Source organism: Giraffa tippelskirchi, chromosome 12 (genome assembly GCF_054371585.1).
Source record: "Giraffa tippelskirchi isolate mGirTip1 chromosome 12, T2T-mGirTip1v1.2.pri, whole genome shotgun sequence".
NCBI classification, from domain to species: domain Eukaryota; kingdom Metazoa; phylum Chordata; class Mammalia; order Artiodactyla; family Giraffidae; genus Giraffa; species Giraffa tippelskirchi.
The window spans coordinates 115561174-115581041 of NC_137286.1; the positions used below are offsets into that span (position 1 = coordinate 115561174).

Genomic DNA, 19868 nt, shown 5'->3' on the forward strand with positions numbered 1-19868 from the left:
CCCATTTTAAAAGTCCATTACCAAGCTTTGCCCCCTCCCCCGTACCAATCTAACAAACCTATTCTTACCAAAGCCCCCAGAGACCATGTTGCCCAAAGTGTAGTGGTCAGGTTCTTAGTTCTCATCTTACTTGATCACAGCAATACTGAATACAGTTGATCACTCCCTCTTCCTGGAAACATAGTCTAACTGCCTTCCAGGATCCTGCACCGTGACTTTTGCCCTTCCTTACTGGCTGTCCCTCCTCATTCTCTTTACTGGTCCTCCCTGTCTCCTAGACATCTTTTGCAGCTGCCTCCATGGGGTTTCCACTTGGTTATCTAATAAGCTTCTTTAATTTAACGTTTCTAGAATCAAACTTCTGTCCCTCCAACCTTGCTCTGCCTCAATCTGACCCAGTGCAATTAAAGACAACTCTAGTCTTTTTGCTCAGACCAAAAACCTTGAGGTCCTTTTCAAAATCTCTTTCTTATTTTCCATGTTTTATTCATTCGAAGATCCTTTTGATTGTGTCTTCAGAATTTATTGATCTTTTATCATCTCACAGATACAGTCTCGGTTCAAGCCACCATTATCTCTTGCTATGATTACTGCAGGAGCCTCTTAAGTGGTCCCCCTCTTCCTTCTCTGTTCCTGTTAAACAGTAGGTCAAATTGGATCACTCCTCTGCTCAGGTAAAAAGGCATTCCATCTTACTCCATCAAAGTTTAAATGATTAAAAACGAAATTGTAAGTGATTAATATGGCCTGTGATAACTACATGATCTATGCCTAGTATCCCCACCTTTCTTTCACAGCCTCTGTTCTAGGCACTTGCTTAATCACCTTACCTCCTCTTCCTCTGACTGGTAGGCATGTTTCCCACCTCCTTTATATTTACAGTTCCCACTGCTTAACCACCACTTCTGGATGTCCTGGAGCCCTGTCTCCTCACTTTCTCCACACCTTCAGATGTCACTTGCTCTCTCCTGATGAGTCTGTTTAAAACTATGAAAGCCCCCTCTTCTCCTGTACCTGCTCACCCACACTTGTTAGCCCCTTCTCTACTTTATTTTTCTCCAAGAACTTAGGACCTACTGGCATATGTTTGGTTTCTTTCCTACTAGAATGTAATCTCCATATGAGTAGGGACTTTCATCTTGTTCAGTGTTACACTCCCCTGTGCCAATGTCTGATTTATAGTAAGTGCTCAATAAATATTTGTTTAGCGAAAGAATGATTTATTTCTACTTCAGAGAAATCAGACTATGGGTTTAGATGAAATGAAAACCTGTACAAGATTTATAATAAGATGGATTTAATCAGGACCAAGCTTGGTAACTGACATTTATAGTCACTCAGTTAACCATCCACCAGAGTAACCTAGTTTCACTTTAATATATTCCATTTTATTCCATCAGCTACTTGTTAAACCTCAGCACGTTAATGGAACAAGTGTTTTGCATTTTGGTACTTACCTTTTTTTATAATTTTAAAAGATAATTTATTTACTTTTGGCTGAAGTTTTCACAAGTAAAAATGAAAAAAATCTACTTGGGCACCAACTAACATAAAGGGATAGAAAAGTCTAGCTTGTTCATTTGACAGTAATCTTGGTAAGTTTCCACTCTTAGAATGCCTAGCTTCCCCAAGAAAGAATGTTATACAAAATTTCTACTTTGCTCTTTTTTTTCATGTCCTGTTCATTCACTTGTCAACTATCTATGTTAATTAAAGGACAGGTTATCAGTCATTGATTGTATACTAGCGGATAATCCACTTAGAATTCTTTTATTTCATGCCATCTTAAAAACAAATACAAATGAGCAGTTGTATGTTTTATCCTGGAGGAAGAATCTGAAGGTAGAGGAGATTAATTCAGATGATTTTCTACTAAGTAAACTTGTCTTATAAACAGCCAGCTTCAGTCCCTTTTTTGTTCCAACTAGAAAAAATATGTTCGTTTTTATTAAACAAAAATATTTGTATATGGAATCAGAAGGAGGAGGATGGGCTGCTTAGTCGTGCTTGCTGAACTCTTCTGATGATCATATTTCTTTTGCTATGTGTCCTTGGTCAGTTTCAAGTTCTGAGGCATTTGTGATGTTTATTCAGACTCACACATGCTCTTGGCATTGTCAAATTCTAATTTTTTCCTATTAGAATTTTAAAAGTTCCTAAAGTTTTTCTCTTTCTTGTCACATTCTTCTTACCACTTTCCAAGTATGTATTTCAGTTTGACATATTGATGCCATGAAATTGTATCAAATGTATCTTACTGCTAAAAAAAGTAAGAAAATACATTCCTTCCTGTACAGAATCTAATATTATTGTATGTTTTGTACTGAGGTTTGCAGGTTTCAGTTGTGAGATTATTATTGCTGTTGTTCAGTCATTTACTCATGTCCAACTCTTTTCCAACCTCATGGTTTGTAGCCCGCCAGGCTCCTTTGTCCATGGGGTTTCCCAGGCAAGACTTCTGGAGTGCTCCCCAAGTGACTACCTACAAGGGTAGGATGGGGTGGGGACTGGGAGAGAGATTCAAGAGGGAGGGGGCATATCTATGCCTATGGCTGACTCATGGTGATGGATGGCAGAAACCAACACAGTATTGTAACGCAATTATCTTCCAATAAAAAATAATAATTAAAAAAAAAAGAACCCTGAAGTGGGTTGCCATTTCCTTCTCCAGGAAATCTTCCCAGGCCAGAGATCAAACCCATGTTTCTTGCATTGGCAGGAGGGTTCTTTACCACTAAGCCATAGAAGCCACAAAAGCCCATACTTTTGGATAAACTTACATGTTCAAAGTCATCTCTGCACAAATACAGTAGGTTGCATATGAAACGTATCTGTTTTGTTGTAACAGTTAAATTCTTTTGTTGGAGAAATAGTTAAGAACTTAACTCTTAAAGTTTATTGTTTGAATGTTAAAATTTAAGTGCTGTCTTCCAGTTGTTTTTCCACAGAAGTCCTGGTTTATGCCTATTTCTCTGCCATAATCATATTTTTTTTGTTTTTAGCTATGCTGGGTCTTCACTGTGGTGCCCAGGCTTCTCTTGTTGTGGCGCTCAGACTCTAGAGCATGCAGACACAGTTGTTGCGGCACATGGACTTAGTTGCTCTGTGGCATATGGGATCTTAGTTCCTCAACCAGGGATCAAACCCACATCCCATGCACTGGCAGGCAGATTCTTAACCACTGGACCATCAGGGAAGTCCCTGGCATAATTATTAACAGCATCCTCTTTCCCTCAAAAAGCACCTAAGTTGAAATGTATATTATTTGGACACTAATGATAATACTAGGATACTCACTATTTTTTTGCATTTTACATGGAATTGATAAGATTTCTTTTTACTTTTCTACTACCTTTCCTCTCAATCGACCTCCCACACACAAATATAGAATGATGGGAAGAGTTAAGCGTATGTATATGGAAGATGGAGTTAGTAGGAAGTAACATGAAAGAATTATGAAAAACAGTTTAGAAATCAAATGCTAGCTTTCTAAAAAGCATTTCTAAGGATGAAATATTTGAATTTGTATAATTTAAAACATTTGCTATAATGTTGGCTGCCTTCCAACATCTTTCTCTGTTATTATATTTGATTATATATACTCAGTTTGAACTTTGAAAATTTTAACTCCATTAGCTTGTTCATGCTCTTAATTTTTCAAGTTTGTCTTTTGAAGAACATTTGAGTTCCTGCTATTTGTTGTGTAATTGTATTTCTTGTACATATTCTAATACATTTAACATTTTCAAGTGGATAGTTTATTAGTTACATGCCAGTTTTGGTCTTAGCTGTGATAGGAATCAATCCATCTGGTGTTTTATCAGAGCAGCTTGAATTTGAAAGAACATGGACCATAAACACAAATGTATAGTATAGTCACAATTCTTCTAAGAATTGTGTTTGATTTAACATCTATTTGCATTAGGAGATAACCATATAATATAAATCTCACAATGACAAAATTTCCCAAAGAGAAGATCTCTGTGAGACAAGGGTACCCTTCAGAGAGGCAGCCTAGTGTGATGAAGAGCATGGACCCGAGCACCATATGGTTTGGGTTTGAATTTGGGCTCCCAAGTTTATTTACCATTTGACTGTTGTAGGCAAATACTTAACTTCTCTGTGTTTCAGTCTTGTCCTTTGTATTATGGAGATAATGATACAACCTGTACTTTGTGGGGTTGTTGTGAAGGTTAGATGAGTTACTATTAATATATGAACACTGCCTGACAAAGTTCCTAGCACAGCATGAGCACTCTGTGTTTACTGTTATTGTCAGTGGAAGAATTGCACAGCTTCTCTCTCGGACTGAAATATTAAATGTCAATTCATAATACTAGGAAGTATCTCTAATCTTTATGCTAAAAGGAGCTGTGCTATTTCTTACTGAAGTATGCAGGTTGTGGCAGGATATGGAAGGCGTGGTCCCTGATAAGACCGGTTTACACAGAAATCTTACCAGCAGACACACCTGTGGGAAGACTTGTTGGTAGAAACTTGAGTTTCCAGCACTTTCTCCTATTCATTTCATTTTTCTCTTTCTGAATTAACTTTATTTATTGGTCCTTCAAGGGCCAACGTACATGTCTTTCATTCACTCATCTGTTCCTCTGGTTAAAAATAAACAACTCCTCTTCTTTGTGGCCACAGTACTTGTTTATGCATTACTGTAGCACTAATGATAGTTAGTTTCCCTGGTGACTCAGCTGGTGAAGAATCCTTCTGCAATGAAAGAGAGCTAGGTTCAGTCCCCGGGTTGGGAAGATCCCCTGGAGAAGGGAACAGCTACCCACTCCATTATTCTGGCCTGGAGAATGCCATGGACCATATAGTCCATGGGGTCACAAAGAGTCACCCATAACTGAGCAACTTTCACTTCACTTCAATGATAGTTAGCTGGATGATACAGACTGTGACATAGTGAATGCACTGATACCTTCTAATCACACTTACTCTCATAAGCCCTAATATTAGTTTATTCTGGGTTTTATTTCTTTCTCTTTCTTTCTTACTCCCTTCTCTCCCTCCCTCCCTCCTTTCTCTCTTTCTTTCTTTTCCAGTTTTATTGAGATATAATTGACACAGCACTGTATAAGGTTAAGGTATACAGCATAATGATTTGACTTTTATACATCATGAAGAGATGACCACATAAGGTTAAGTGAACATCCATCATTTCACACAAATACAAAATTAAAGAACTGGCATCACTGACTCAATGGACATGAGTTTGAGTAAGCTCTGGGAGTTGGTAATGGACAGGGAAGCCTGGTGTACTGCAGTCCGTGGGGTCGCAAAGAGTCAGACACAACTGAGCAACTGAACTGATGAGAACTCTTAGGATTTATTCTCTTAGCTTTCATATATAACGTACAACAGTGCTAATTATATTTATCATGTTGTACATTACAGAGACGCAAGTTTGATTCCTGGGTTGGGAAGATCCCCTGGAGAAGGGCATGGCAGCCCACTCCAGTGTTCTTGCCTGGAGAATCCCATGGACAGAGGAGCCTGTTAGGTTACATCCATGGGATCTCGTTTTTGTTTTTTTTTTTTTTTTTTACATGTGTTCCCCTTCCCGGACCCCCCACCCACCTCCCTCCCCATCCCATCCCTCCGGATCATCCCATTGCCCCGGCCCTGAGCCCTTGTCACATGCATCGAACATGGAATGGTGCTCCGTTTCACATATGACAATACACATGTCTCAATGCCATTCTCCCAGAACGTCCCACCCTCACCTTCTCCCTCAGAGTCCATAAAAATTGTTCCATGCATCTGTGTCTCTTATTCTGTCTCGCACACAGGGTTATCGTTACCATCTTTCAAATTCCATATATATGCATTAGTATACTGCATTGTTGTTTTTCTTTCTGGCTTACTTCACTCTGTATAATGGGCTCCAGTTTCATCCATCTCAGTAGAACCGATTCAAATGTATTTTTTTTAATGGCTGAGCAATATTCCATTGTGTATATGTACCACAGCTTCCCTATCCATTCGTCTGCTGATGGACATCTAGGTTGCTTCCATGTCCTGGCTATTGTAAACAGTGCTGCGACGAACATTGGGGTACACGCGTCTCTTTCAATTCTGGTTTCCTCGGTGTATATGCCCAGCAGTGGGATTGCTGGGTCATATGGCAGTTCTATTCCCAGTTTTTTAAGGAATCTCCACACTGTTCTCCATAGTGGCTGTACTAGTTTGCATTCCCACCAACAGTGTAAGAGGGTTCCCTTTTCTCCACACCCTCTCCAGCATTTATTGCTTGTAGACTTTTGGATAGCAGCCATTCTGACTGGTGTGAAATGATACCTCATTGTGGTTTTGATTTGCATTTCTCTAATAATGAGTGATGTTGAGCATCTTTTCCTGTGTTTGTTAGCCATCTGTATGTCTTCTTTGGAGAAATGTCTGTTTAGTTCTTTGGCCCATTTTTTGATTGGGTCGTTTATTTTTCTGGAATTCAGCTGCAGAAGTTGCTTGTATATTTTTGAGATTAATTGTTTGTCTGTTGCTTCATTTGCTATTATTTTCTCCCATTCTGAAGGCTGTCTTTTCACCTTGTTTATAGTTTCCTTTGTTGTGCAAAAGCTTTTAATTTTAATTAGGTCCCATTTATTTATTTTTGCTTTTATTTCCAATATTCTGGGAGGTGGGTCATGGAGGATCCTGCTGTGATTTATGTCGGAGAGTGTTTTGCCTATGTTTTCCTCTAGAAGTTTTATTGTTTCTGGTCTTACGTTTAGATCTTTAATCCATTTTGAGTTTATTTTTGTGTACGGTGTTAGGAAGTGTTCTAGTTTCATTCTTTTACAAGTGGTTGACCAGTTTTCCCAGCACCACTTGTTAAAGAGATTGTCTTTTCTCCATTGTATATTCTTGCCTCCTTTGTCGAAGATAAGGTGTCCATATGTGCGTGGGTTTATCTCTGGGCTTTCTATTTTGTTCCATTGATCTATATTTCTATCTTTGTGCCAATACCATACTGTCTTGATGACTGTGGCTTTGTAGTAGAGCCTGAAGTCAGGCAGGTTGATTCCTCCAGTTCCATGGGATCTCAAAGAGTCGGACGTGACTGAAGCGACTTAGCATGCAGGCACATTACTAGTACTTGTTTACCTTATAACTGGAAGTTTGTATCTTTTGGCCACTTTCATCCAATTCCCCCTCCTCCTACCACTCCCCTCGCCCCAACTCATGTAGCCTGATCTTTTTTTTCCCTATAAGTTGGTTTGCTTGTTTGTTTCTGCGGTGTAATGGCCTACAGTACTGTATTAGTTCCTGTTACACAGCATAGGGATTCCATGCATGCATGTGTGCTTAGCTGCTCAGCTGTATCCGACTCTTTGTGACCCTGTGTACTAGAGCTCGCCAGGCTCCTCTGTCCATGGGATTCTCCAGGCAAGAATACTGAAGTGGATTGCCATTCCCTTCTCCATGAGATCTTCCCGACCCAGGGATCAAACCTTAGTCTCCTGCGTTGCATGTGAATTTTTTACGGTCTAAGCCACCTGGGAAGCCCATAGTGATTCCATATTTCTATATATTTCAGGTGATCACTATGGTAAATCTAATTATTATGTTTGCTTTTATTTCTAATGCCCATTTCTTCAGTAAAGGAAATGTAGTTAGATACTGGAGCTTTTCCACCTACCAACTAAGCTTTCATGATTAATTAGTACTGTAAATGTATCTACTTGGAATTTTGCAACTGAAATAACTTCTAGGATAAAAAGACTACAGTATTTGAGAAATGAAAATTGCAACCAGTTTTGGATTACAGTTCAGCTGTGGCAGGAATCAATCCTTCTGGTGTTTTGTCAAACCAGCCGGAGTTTGAAAGAGCATGCATCATGAAAACAAGTGTATAATATGTTCACAATTTTTCTAGGAATTGTTTTTGATTTAACATCTATTTGCACTGAGATATTCATATAATATAAATCTCATAATGACAGAATAACTGAAATATGTAGATCATTTAGTGATGAAAAATATGTGTGTTTAATATATTTTGAGGATATCATTCTCGCTATGAAATTAAAAATTTCATATCTCAGTTCATTTGATAATCATAGAATATTTTTGAAGGTCTTTGCAATCAGGATGATACCAGAAAATAATGACATGCCATTTTGTGATTTATATTTTAAAAGGTACCTCCACTTAGATAATAGTATGCAGAAGTTATTTTCTATTTAGTAAGAGTTGTTTATACTCCAGTGTTTTTTTAAATTATTTTACTTCTGGCTCATAAGCTATTTTACTGATAAATCTCTATTGGTTGATACTTTCTAAATTTTGACTCTGTTGTTAGCATTACTGTGCAAAAGATGACATCAAGCCACTGGCACAACAAGTATGACCACTAAACATTTCTGTCTAATAGTTATTAGATAGATTTATTCAAATTGTGTGGGTTTTCATGGCTCCCTACTGACATTGTCCATCAGTAATAAAAACCAAATTCTAATATCCAGTCCTGTTCTTTATGGGAGACAGGTTAATATAATGTAAAAATACTCACTTTGGAGTAAAACACAGCTGAGCTTAAATTATGGCTTTAACACTAAAACTCCGTTACTTGGGCCCAGGGATTTAAGCCGTCTAAACTTCAATTTACTCATCTGTAAAGTAGATTAGAAAATATAACGCCAAGGATTTGTAGGGATTAAGTGAACACAATCATTTACATTATACTCCAAATTTATTAATGTTATGGCTCTGTTAGAGAAGAGGATTTAAAAAAAAAAATTGAATGACTCTGAAAGAAACTTACTGTTGATATTTTTCTTGATCCAAACTTCTACTATGATAATAAACCAAATAGGATTTGATTTTTGAAGACCCTTATCTGGCTGTATACTGTTCATAATGTTCATGAACAGTATGAAAAGGCAAAAAGATACGACACTGAAAGACGAACTCCCCAGGTCGGGAGGTGCTCCATATGCTACTGGAAATCAGTGAAGAAAGAACTCCAGAAAGAATGGACAGAGCCAAAGCAAAAACAACACCTGGTTGTGGATGTGACTGGTGATGGAAGCAAGGTCTGATGCTGTAAAGAGCAATATGGCATAGTAACCTTGAATGTTAGGTTCATGAATCAAAGCAAATTGGAAGTGGTCAACAGGAGATGGCAAGAGTTAGCATCAACATTTTAGGAATCAGTCAACTAAAATGGAGTGGAATGGGTGAATTTAACTCAGATGACCATTATATCTACTACTGTGGGCAAGAATCCCTTAGAAGAAACGGAATAGCCATCATAGTCAACAAGAGAGTCCGAAATGCAGTACTTTGGATGCAGTCTCAAAAACGACAGAATGATCTCTTTTCATTTCCAAGGCAAACCATTCAATATCACAGTAATCCAAGTCTATGCCCTGACCAGTAATACTGAAGAAGCTGAAGTTGAACAGTTCTGTGAAGACCTACAAGACCTTCTAGAACTAATACCCAAAAAAGATGTCCTTTTCATCATAGGGACTGGAATGCAAAAGTAGGAAGTCGAGAAACACCTGGAATAACAGGCAAATTTGGCCTCGGAGTACAGAATGAAGCAGGGCAAAGGCTAATAGTTTTGCCAAGAGAACGCACTGGTCATAGCAAACACCCTCTTCCAATAACACAAAAGAAGACTCTACACATGGATATCACTATATGGTTAATACTGAAATCAGAATGATTGTATTCTCTGCAGCCAAAGATGGAGAAGCTCTATACAGTCAGCAAAAACAAGAACCGGAGCTGACTGTGGCTCAGATCATGAACTCCTTATTGCCAAATTCAGACTTAAATTGAAGAAAGTAGGGAAAATCACTAGACCATTCAGGTATGATTGAAATCAAATCCCTAACGATTATACAGTGGAAGTGAGGAAAAGATTTAAGGGACTAGATCTGATAGACAAAGTGCCTGATGAACTATGGATGGAGGTTTGTGACATTTTACAGGAGACAGGGATCAAGACCATCCCCAAGAAAAAGAAATATAGAAAAGCGAAATGGCTATCTGAGGAGGCCTTACAAATAGCTGTGAAAAGAAGAGAAGCAAAAAACAAAGGAAAAAAAAAAGATATACCCATTTCAATGCAGAGTTCCAAAAATAGCAAGGAGAGATAAGAAAGCCTTCCTCAGTGATCAGTGCAAAGAAATCGAGGAAAACAATAGAATGGGAAAGACTAGAGATCTCTTCAAGAAAATTAGAGATACCAAGGGAACATTTCATGCAAAGATGGGCTCAATAAAGGACAGAAAAGGTATGGACCTAACAGAAGCAGAAGCTATTAAGAAGTAGTGGTAAAGCAGGATCCTCCATGACCCACCTCCCAGAATATTGGAAATAAAAGCAAAAATAAACAAATGGGACCTAATTAAAATTAAAAGGTTTTGCACAACAAAGGAAACTATAAGCAAGGTGAAAAGACAGCCTTCAGAATGGGAGAAAATAATAGCAAACGAAGCAACAGACAAACAATTAATCTCAAAAATATACAAGCAACTTCTGCAGCTGAATTCCAGAAAAATAAACGACCCAATCAAAAAATGGGCCAAAGAACTAAACAGACATTTCTCCAAAGAAGACATACAGATGGCTAACAAACACAGGAAAAGATGCTCAACATCACTCATTATTAGAGAAATGCAAATCAAAACCACAATGAGGTATCATTTCACACCAGTCAGAATGGCTGCTATCCAAAAGTCTACAAGCAATAAATGCTGGAGAGGGTGTGGAGAAAAGGGAACCCTCTTACACTGTTGGTGGGAATGCAAACTAGTACAGCCACTATGGAGAACAGTGTGGAGATTCCTTAAAAAACTGGGAATAGAACTGCCATATGACCCAGCAATCCCACTGCTGGGCATATACACCGAGGAAACCAGAATTGAAAGAGACGCGTGTACCCCAATGTTCATCGCAGCACTGTTTACAATAGCCAGGACATGGAAGCAACCTAGATGTCCATCAGCAGACGAATGGATAAGGAAGCTGTGGTACATATACACAATGGAATATTACTCAGCCATTAAAAAAATATATATATTTGAATCGGTTCTACTGAGATGGATGAAACTGGAGCCCATTATACAGAGTGAAGTAAGCCAGAAAGAAAAAGAACAATACAGTATACTAATGCATATATATGGAATTTGAAAGATGGTAACGATAACCGTATATGCGAGACAGAATAAGAGACACAGATGCATAGAACAATTTTATGGACTCTGAGGGAGAAGGTGAGGGTGGGACGTTCTGGAAGAATAGCATTGAAACATGTATATTATCATATGTGAAACAGAACACCATTCCATGTTCGATGCATGAGACAAGGGCTCAGGGCTGGGGCAATGGGATGACCCAGAGGGATGGGATGGGGAGGGAGGTGGGTGGGGGGTCCAGGAAGGGGAACACATGTAAACCCATGGCTGATTCATGTCAATGTATGGCAAAAACTATTTACAATATTGTAAAGTAATTAGCCCCCAACTAAAATAAATAAATTTATAAAAAAAAAAAAAGTGGTAAGAATACACAGAAGAACTGTACAAAAAAGATCTTCATGACCCAGATACTCACCTAGAGCCAGACATCCTGGAATGCGAAGTCAAGTGAGCTTTAGGAAGTATCACTACGAACAAAGCTAGTGGAGGTGATGGAATTCCAGTTGAACTATTTTAAATCCTAAAAGATGATGCTGTGAACGTGTTGCACTCAATATGCCAGCAAATTTGGAAAACTCAGCAGTGGCCACAGGACTGGAAAAGGTCAGTTTTCATTTTAATCCCAAAGAAAGGCAATAGCAAAGAATGCTCAAACTACCGCACAATTGCACTCATCTCACATGCTAGTAAAGTAATGCTCAAAATTCTCCAAGCCAGGCTTCAGCAATACGTGAACCGTGAACTTCCAGATGTTCAAGCTGGTTTTAGAAAAGGCAGTGGAACCAGAGATCAGATGCCAACATCCGTTTGATCATCGAAAAAGCAAGAGAGTTCCAGAAAAACATCTATTTCTGCTTTATTGTCTATGCCAAAGCCTTTGACTGTGTGGATCACCATAAACTGTGGAAAATTCTGAAAGAGATGGGAATACCAGACCACCTTACCTGCCTCCTTAGAAATCTGTATGCAGATCAGGAAGCAACAGTTAGAACTGGACATGGAACAACAGACTGGTTCCAAATAGGAAAAGGAGTACGTCAAGGCTGTATATTGTCACCCTGCTTATTTAACTTATATGCAGAGTACATCATGAGAAACACTAGACTGGTTGAAGCACAAGCTGGAATCAAGATTGCCAGGAGAAATATCAATAACCTCAGATATGCAGATGACACCACCCTTATGGCAGAAAGTGAAGACGAACTAAAGAGCCTCTTGATGAAGGTGAAGGAGGAGAGTGAAAAAGTTGGCTTAAAACTGAACATTCAGAAAACAAAGATCATGACATCCAGTCCCATCACTTCATGGCAAATAGATGGCAAAACAGTGGAAACAGTGGCAGACTTTTTTTGGGGGGGCTCCAAAATCACTGCAGATGATGACTGCTGCCATGGAATTAAATGACGCCCTTACTCCTTGGAAGAAAAGTTATGACCAACCTAGGCAGCATATTAAAAAGCAGAGACATTACTTTGCCAACAAAGGTCCGTCTAGTCAAGGCTTTGATTTTTCCAGTAGTCACATATGGATGTGAGAGTTGGACTATCAAGAAAGCTGAGCACTGAAGAATTGATGCTTTTGAACTGTGGTGTTGGAGAAGACTCTTGAGAGTCCCTTGGACTGCAAGGCGATCCAACTAGTCCATCCTGAAGAAATCAGTCCTGAATGTTCATTTGAAGGACTGATGTTGAAGCTGAAACTCCAGTACTTTGGCTACCTGATGCAAAGAGCTGACTCATTTGAAAAGACCCTGATGCTGGGAAAAATTGAAGGTGAGAGGAGAAGGGGATGACAGAGGATGAGATGGTTGGATGGCATCACTGACTCAGTGGACATGAGTTTTAGTAAACTCTGGGAGTTGTGATGGACAGGGAAGCCTCACGTGTTGCAGTTCATGGGGTTCCAAAGAGTCGGACACGACTGAGCTGCTGAAGTGACTGAACTGATCTGGCTGTATCACTCCTAATTATTCGCTGTTGTTATCTTTCACCTTTTGGACATTCCCCTTAACTGTCACTCAGTGTATCTTTCTGTCAATTTCAGTTCCTGCTGTCGTCAGCTCTGTAAGTGAATGACTAATACTGTGGCCTCATACTTCCTTGAGTCCTGTGTGAATATTGACCTTCATCTCAGCTCTGCTTCATTTAGCTATTCTCATTTCACACCTGTGTTCCTTGGAAGGACTGATGTTGAAGCTGAAACTCCAATACTTTGGCCACCTCATGCGAAGAGTTGACTCACTGGAAAAGACCCTAATGCTGGGTAGGATTGGGGGCAGGAAGAGAAGGGGACGACAGAGGATGAGATGGTTGGATGGCATCACCAACTCGATGGACATGGGTTTGAGTAGACTCCTGGAGTTGGTGATGGACAGAGAGGCCTGGCGTGCTGCAATTCCTGGGGTCGCAAAGAGTTGAACACAACTGAGCGACTGAACTGAACTGAACTGATTTCACACCCTCCGTTTTATGAACTAAAATTCCAAGGCTGAAAGCACTTCTCTACCTCTGAATCACCATTCTTTGACAGCAGTCTCTGGTCTTCCATCCTGCCTGCACTTCCATGTAATCTGTGGGTTATCTTATCAAGACTTCAAGTCCTTTGTCCCTTGCCTTCTAGTCTCTGTCCTTCTGTGTTCCCTTCCTTTCCTCTCCAAGTGAGACCCAGGATCCATCAGTTCAGCAGTTCTCTTGCTCATATTCCAAACTTCGTTTCCATTTGGATTTTTGAGATCTCGATATCATATCTCTATATCTCTATCTCTCACTATGAAATTGTATTTTATATTTTTTAACTTCTCAAAACCTCAGCTTTCTTGTGGATAATATCTTGGTAGTGATACCTGCCTCATTACATTATGGTAGGGTTAAATGAGTAGATATATATACAAACCAGCCAGCCTACCTTCAGCCATTTGAGAAAAATTATGGCGAAAGGTAGCATGACACTTACAGATAACAGCATGTTTGTGCCTATGCTGCTGTGTGCTGCTAGAGAAACTCACCAAGCCAGGCATATTCATATTACATGCACTGTGCCTCACCCAACCCCTAGAGCATCCCTAAGATTATCAGTTAGTCGACTCCAAGCAAACTCATGTATGAGTCTTTAAAAGATGAATACTGTGTGTTTGAAATAACTGAAATATATATTTAAATTTTAGAAACCTCCGAGAAGCAAGGGATAATGCTGTGGCTGAAAAGGACCGAGCAGTGATGGCTGAGAAGAATGCTCTAGAAAAGCATGATCAGCTCTTAGACAGGTAAGCATCCTGTAAACAGAGACGTTGAACTTTTTTTGTTCCTATTACTCTTTTAGAATGTATCTTTTTAGTAGAAGTTTAATTTTCATTTAAGTATTATGTACATGTAATAATTTACATATGTGATAATTGTATATATTGAAACAAGACAGAGAAAAGTATAGTCACCCTAAGGAGTTTCCTTATGTCCCTTTGGTCAGTTGCAGCCGCCACCCATCAAGAGGTGAACACTTTGTGATTGCTCTCACCATAATTTAGTTTTGTTCTTCATGGACTAAAAAGAAATGGAATTGTGCAGTGTGTACCCTTTTGTGTCTAAGTTCTTTCACTCAACATTGTATGTTTTCATCCATTTTATGTTATACCAGTAGTTCATTTCTTAACTTCCTGGGCAGGAATATACACAGTTTGTTTATTCATTCACCTCTCAGTGGACGTTTGTTTTTTTTCCAGTTTGGTTCTACTATGAGTAAAGCTGCTATGAATGTTTGTATACAAGTCTTTTTGTGGGTATATGTTTCTGTTTCTCTCGTATAAATACCTAAAAGTGAAATTGCTAATCATCAAGTAGATGATTGTTTTACCTTGAAAGACTTGAAAGTTGAAATAACTCCCTCACCCATGGACTACAGAATCAGTTATGTTATGTGTTAGCAGACATGAAAACAGCTTTCATGTCATTGTGCATCCATCCTTAGAACTGTTGGTTAACTAAGTGCATTGTCATTGAGCAGTAATATTTTGAAAAAAAAAAATTTTTTTTTTTTTGAGCAGTCAGTCTCAGCAGTGGGCTTAAAATATTCAGTGAGCCATGTTATAAACAGATCAGGGTCATCCAGACTCTGTTGTTCCACTTATAGAGCAAAAGTAGAGTAGATTTAGCACAATTCTTAGGCCACCTAGGATTTTCAGAACAGTAAATGAGCATTGGCATCACCTTAAAGTTGCCAGCTTCATTAGCCCCTAACAAGAGCGTCAGATTGTTCTTTGAAACTTTGAAACAAGGCATTGACTTCTCCTCTGTAGCTATGAAAGTCATAGGTAGCGTCTTCTTCCAATAGAAGCTATTCCATCTACATTGATAATCTGTTTAGTGTAGCCACTTTCATTAATTATCTTAGCTGGATAATCTGGATAACTTGCTACAGCTTTTACATCATCACTTGCTGCTTTGCCTTGTACTTTTATGTTATGGAGATGACTTCTTTCCTTAAATTTCATGATCCCATGAACCAACCTCTTCAAGCTTCATACTTTTCTTCTGCAGCTTCCTTACCTCTCTTAGCTTTCCAAAAATCGAAGAGACTTAAGGTCTTGCTCTGTATTAGGCTTTGGCTTAAGGGAACATGGTGGCTGGTTTGATCATCTGTCTAGACCACTAAAACTTGCTTCATATCAACAGTAAGGCTGTTTTACTTTCTTATCATTTTTGTGTTCACTGGAGACACACTTTTAATTAGAACTTTTCCTTTATATCCACAACTTGGCTAACTCTTCAGCACAAGAGGCCTAGCTTTCAGCCTATATCAACTTTCAACCTATATCAACTTCCAATGTGCCTCTAAGCTTAATCATTTCTAGCTTTTGATTTAAAATGAGAAATGTGTGCCTCTTCCTTTCACTTGAACACTTTCGAGGGCATTGTAGGGGTAATTGCAGTACCATTGTGTCTCAGAGAATAGGGAGGCCCAAGGAGAGGGAGAGAGCCTGAGAAGATAGGCAGAGAGTCTGTGAATGACTTTAAGTACTAAGTTGTGCAGTCTGTATGCCATTCTGTTGAATAACATGATCAGAGTTCCCAGCTCTAGAATAATTACCCTGGAAGAATGAGTGATGAAAGTAGTACTAAGCTAATAACAGGAATATAGTTCAGAGAATATTATAATAGTTTGTTTTCTTATATAGACAAGATTTCTGGAGCCCGCAAACAATTACAGTAGTAACATCAAAAATCACTGATCCCAGATCACTATAATAAATATAATAATAATAAGTCTAAAATATTGTGAGAAATTTCCAAAATGTGACACCGATATGAAAGTGAGCAGATACTGGTAAAATAGCACTGGTGAACTTGCTTGGTGCCACAAACCTTCAGTTTGTAAGAGGAAAAGTTCATCATGTGCAAAGCTCAATAAAATGAAAGCGCATTAAAAGGAGATATTAAATAATGGGACTGTATGTAACCATGTTCTGTATGAACTGTATGAACTTTGTTCTTAATTTTCCAGGTCTCCTGTAAATGTGTTATCATACTTTCATAATTTAAAAAATAAAAACTTAAAATACAAAAAAGATGTTAATATGCCTGTATCGGCTTAGAATTAAAATACAAAGACAACTTGGAAGATTTTCATATGGAGATACTATTCTGTGGTAATAGAAGTTATATCTAGGATGTGATCAGAAATTATCTTGTTTATAAACTCACGCTGGGTCTGGGCACCCAAGCTCTAAACCAAGGGTCTTCAGAGGAAATTGGCCAAACCTGCTCAAAAGATTAGAAAACATCCTATTAGTGCCCAGATTATAACTGTCTACAAATATTTGAAGGGTACTTTTCTCACTTGGTAAGGTCTAAAGTAGTACAATTGGAACAACTGAGTAGACATTACAAAAAAGAGTAAAGATAAGCTTTCTGATGAAAGTGAAAGTGAAAGTCTTTCAGTCATGTCCGACTCTTTGCTACCCCATGAACTATACAGTCCTGGAATTCTTCAGGCCAGAATACTGGAGTGGGTAGCCTTTCTCTTCTCCAGGGGACCTTCCCAACCCTGGAATCGAACCAGGGTCTCCTGCATTGCAGGCGGATTCTTTACCAACTGAGCTACCAGGAAAGCCCAAGCTTTCTGATAGGGCTTTTCAAAATGCCTTGGCATCGAGTGTGTTCACCATCAGCAGAAATGTGCAGGCACCAGATGGCTAAGCATTCTGTAGGATTGTGTTTACAAGGATCGAAGTATCAGGTGGGTAGCTTGATGAGTTTAAAGTCTCTCTCTCTCTCTCTCTCCCCTTTATTAAGTGTTTATTTATTTATTTGGCTGCATCAGGTCTTAGTGTTGGCACATGAGATCTTAGCTGTATCATGCAGGATTTTTCATTGAGGCAGATGGATTCTGTAGTTGCAGCGTGCAGGCTTAGTTGCTCAACAGCATGTGGGATCTCAGTTTATCGACCACAGATCAAACCCATGTCCCCTGCTTTGCAAGTGGATTCTTAACCAGTGGACACGACTGAGGTGACTTACCAGTCTTAACCAGTGGACCACCAGGAAAGTCCCTGAAGTCCATTTTATCCTGAAATTATCTGTAACAACAGTTCAAAAGAGTTAATACACTGATTAAGTTACCATGTAAAAGGAATGGTGAACCCAAGCTATTTTTGTATCTTAAAATCTCTGTAGTTCACTTTTCCTGTTTTTTTTTAAATAAAAACATAGTGTTTAACCCAATGTTTGAAAAAGATACTCCCTATATATATATATTTAAATATCCACTGAAATTCTTTTGAGTATAGTTTGCCTAGGAATATTTTTGGACTATCATGTATATTTTTTGTATATATTGAAACTCCAGGAAAAATATTTGTTTTATTTTTCAGAGGTTGAGATTTTACTCTGGCTTCCTTTGTGTCAAAATCAGAATAAACAAATGTGTTTCATTCTTTACATGCACTGTGATTTCCCTGAATCGTGCTTAAGTAAAGCCTGAGACATGTCTATACACAATTTTCTAGTCAAGTATAACTAATCACAACTTTTTCATTTTGTTGAAAGTTTTACTTTATCAAATGCTTCATTTAATAATTAAACAATCTGTGTTATTATAAAGAGAAATGTAAGGAAGTGGTATGCCACTTTCAAACATGAATGAAAAACGCTTTTTGCTCAAGACTTTAATTTTCTACAAAAACAAATCAGACTTTTCTCAGGCATAGGAAAGACCTGTATATGTCCCAATTCAACTTCAATAATTTGTTTAATAATAAGTAACAAATGCCCAGCTTTCATGAGCAAGAATAGTTATTACCTCTCATTCTGTTGCTTTGAATCTCTGTAAGCAATCTGAGGACTCTTTCTGACTCAAGGAGAAATTTTTAAACTCAATCAGTGTGAACAGAATAAATTTGAATACACTGTTACATCTGTGGGATCCTACAGGAGAGGCCTGTGTTTGAATCTTAGCTAAGTTTATAATCCCGAGTTAATTTTAATAGTCTTTTTTTTTTTCAGTTATAGTTATTTTAATTTTTTTTTTATCTATGGTTCGATGTATTTGGAATGGTTTTTTTAAGTTTGTAGGTATTGTTAAATGAATATTACTTGACATTATGCTTTCAATCCCTACAACTTCTCTGGTGATAGTAGAATTTTGTCCTCATTTTTTACTTACAGAAGACAGAAGATAAGAGGGAATAGGAGATCTAGTGAGTAGATCAAGAGAGTCATATGTTATACTGGGCTAGTTTAAAGCTTGATATAGCAGCCAGCTGTCCTAAATTTCCATTTAATGCTTTATCCCCAAGAGTAGAACAGTTTTGACATGCCTTTATTTTACCTTTTGTCATATTCTTATATTGTTTTATCTTTGTCTATTTGTTTTTTAATCTTGCCTTGCTCCTTCAGCAGGCACATAAATATTTGTGTCATTTGAGATGGGATAAAGGATGTTGAAATTTGAAGTAAAAATTATTAGTACTGTATTTAAACTTTGTTTACTTAATAAATTCTGTGGTAATTTTATTCATATTATCCTTTAGTTTTCATGATTGCATAACATAATTCACATCATAATTGTTATTTGAATGCAGAAATTCTTGATTCTCAATCCCATATTAAGTTACTCTTTTGACATACTTCTCTATGAAAGAAAGAATATACAATAAATTTATGCTTCTTAAATAATTTTTAGTATTTTATTTTTTCTTTGAAAATTTGCAAAGTGCTCTCTTTAATTGTAAGCTACTCTGGTGATTTTTCAGAGTTTATAAAATTATGTTTTATTACTTGATTTCTCTTATTTTTTGAAATGTTCTGTTTGCCCATTGGTTTGTTTCATTTATATTGAAACAGTCAAGCTCCATGTTCTCAAATTTTCTTTCAGCTTTTAAGCTGCTGTCCCATCTGATATATATTTGGCCACTTGTATAAGATATTCTAAAGTGGTTTCATTACATCCTAAGTTACAACAAGTGACTATTCCTTTCCTAGTAAAGACTTTGGAGTTGGTAGTACATAATGTCATGTACATGAAAGCATTAAGAAATTTATTGCTGAGATGAAAATTATTTGTTCCTTCTCAGTCTAGACACAAGGCTTTGAAAGGAACTGATAAGAAACACCCATATTTGGATCACAGTGTATGGATTTTGTTTTATCCACCTCTCATCTGTCTTTCTTTTTCTTTATAAGGTATTGGTCTGATCTGAAATTCCTT

General features: G+C 38.0%; 1 protein-coding gene across 10 annotated transcripts in view; it reads left to right on the forward strand.

Annotated features, from left to right (window-relative positions):
* PIBF1 (progesterone immunomodulatory binding factor 1) overlaps window positions 1–19868 on the forward strand; it is a 205802-nt gene that overhangs the window by 57160 nt on the left and 128774 nt on the right. For all 10 annotated transcript variants that reach the window (XM_081550927.1, XM_081550926.1, XM_081550928.1 and 7 more), the window contains exon 10: window positions 14335–14433. In XM_081550927.1, coding sequence (XP_081407053.1) covers window positions 14335–14433 — 99 coding nt within the window. The remainder of the gene's footprint in view (window positions 1–14334; window positions 14434–19868) is intronic.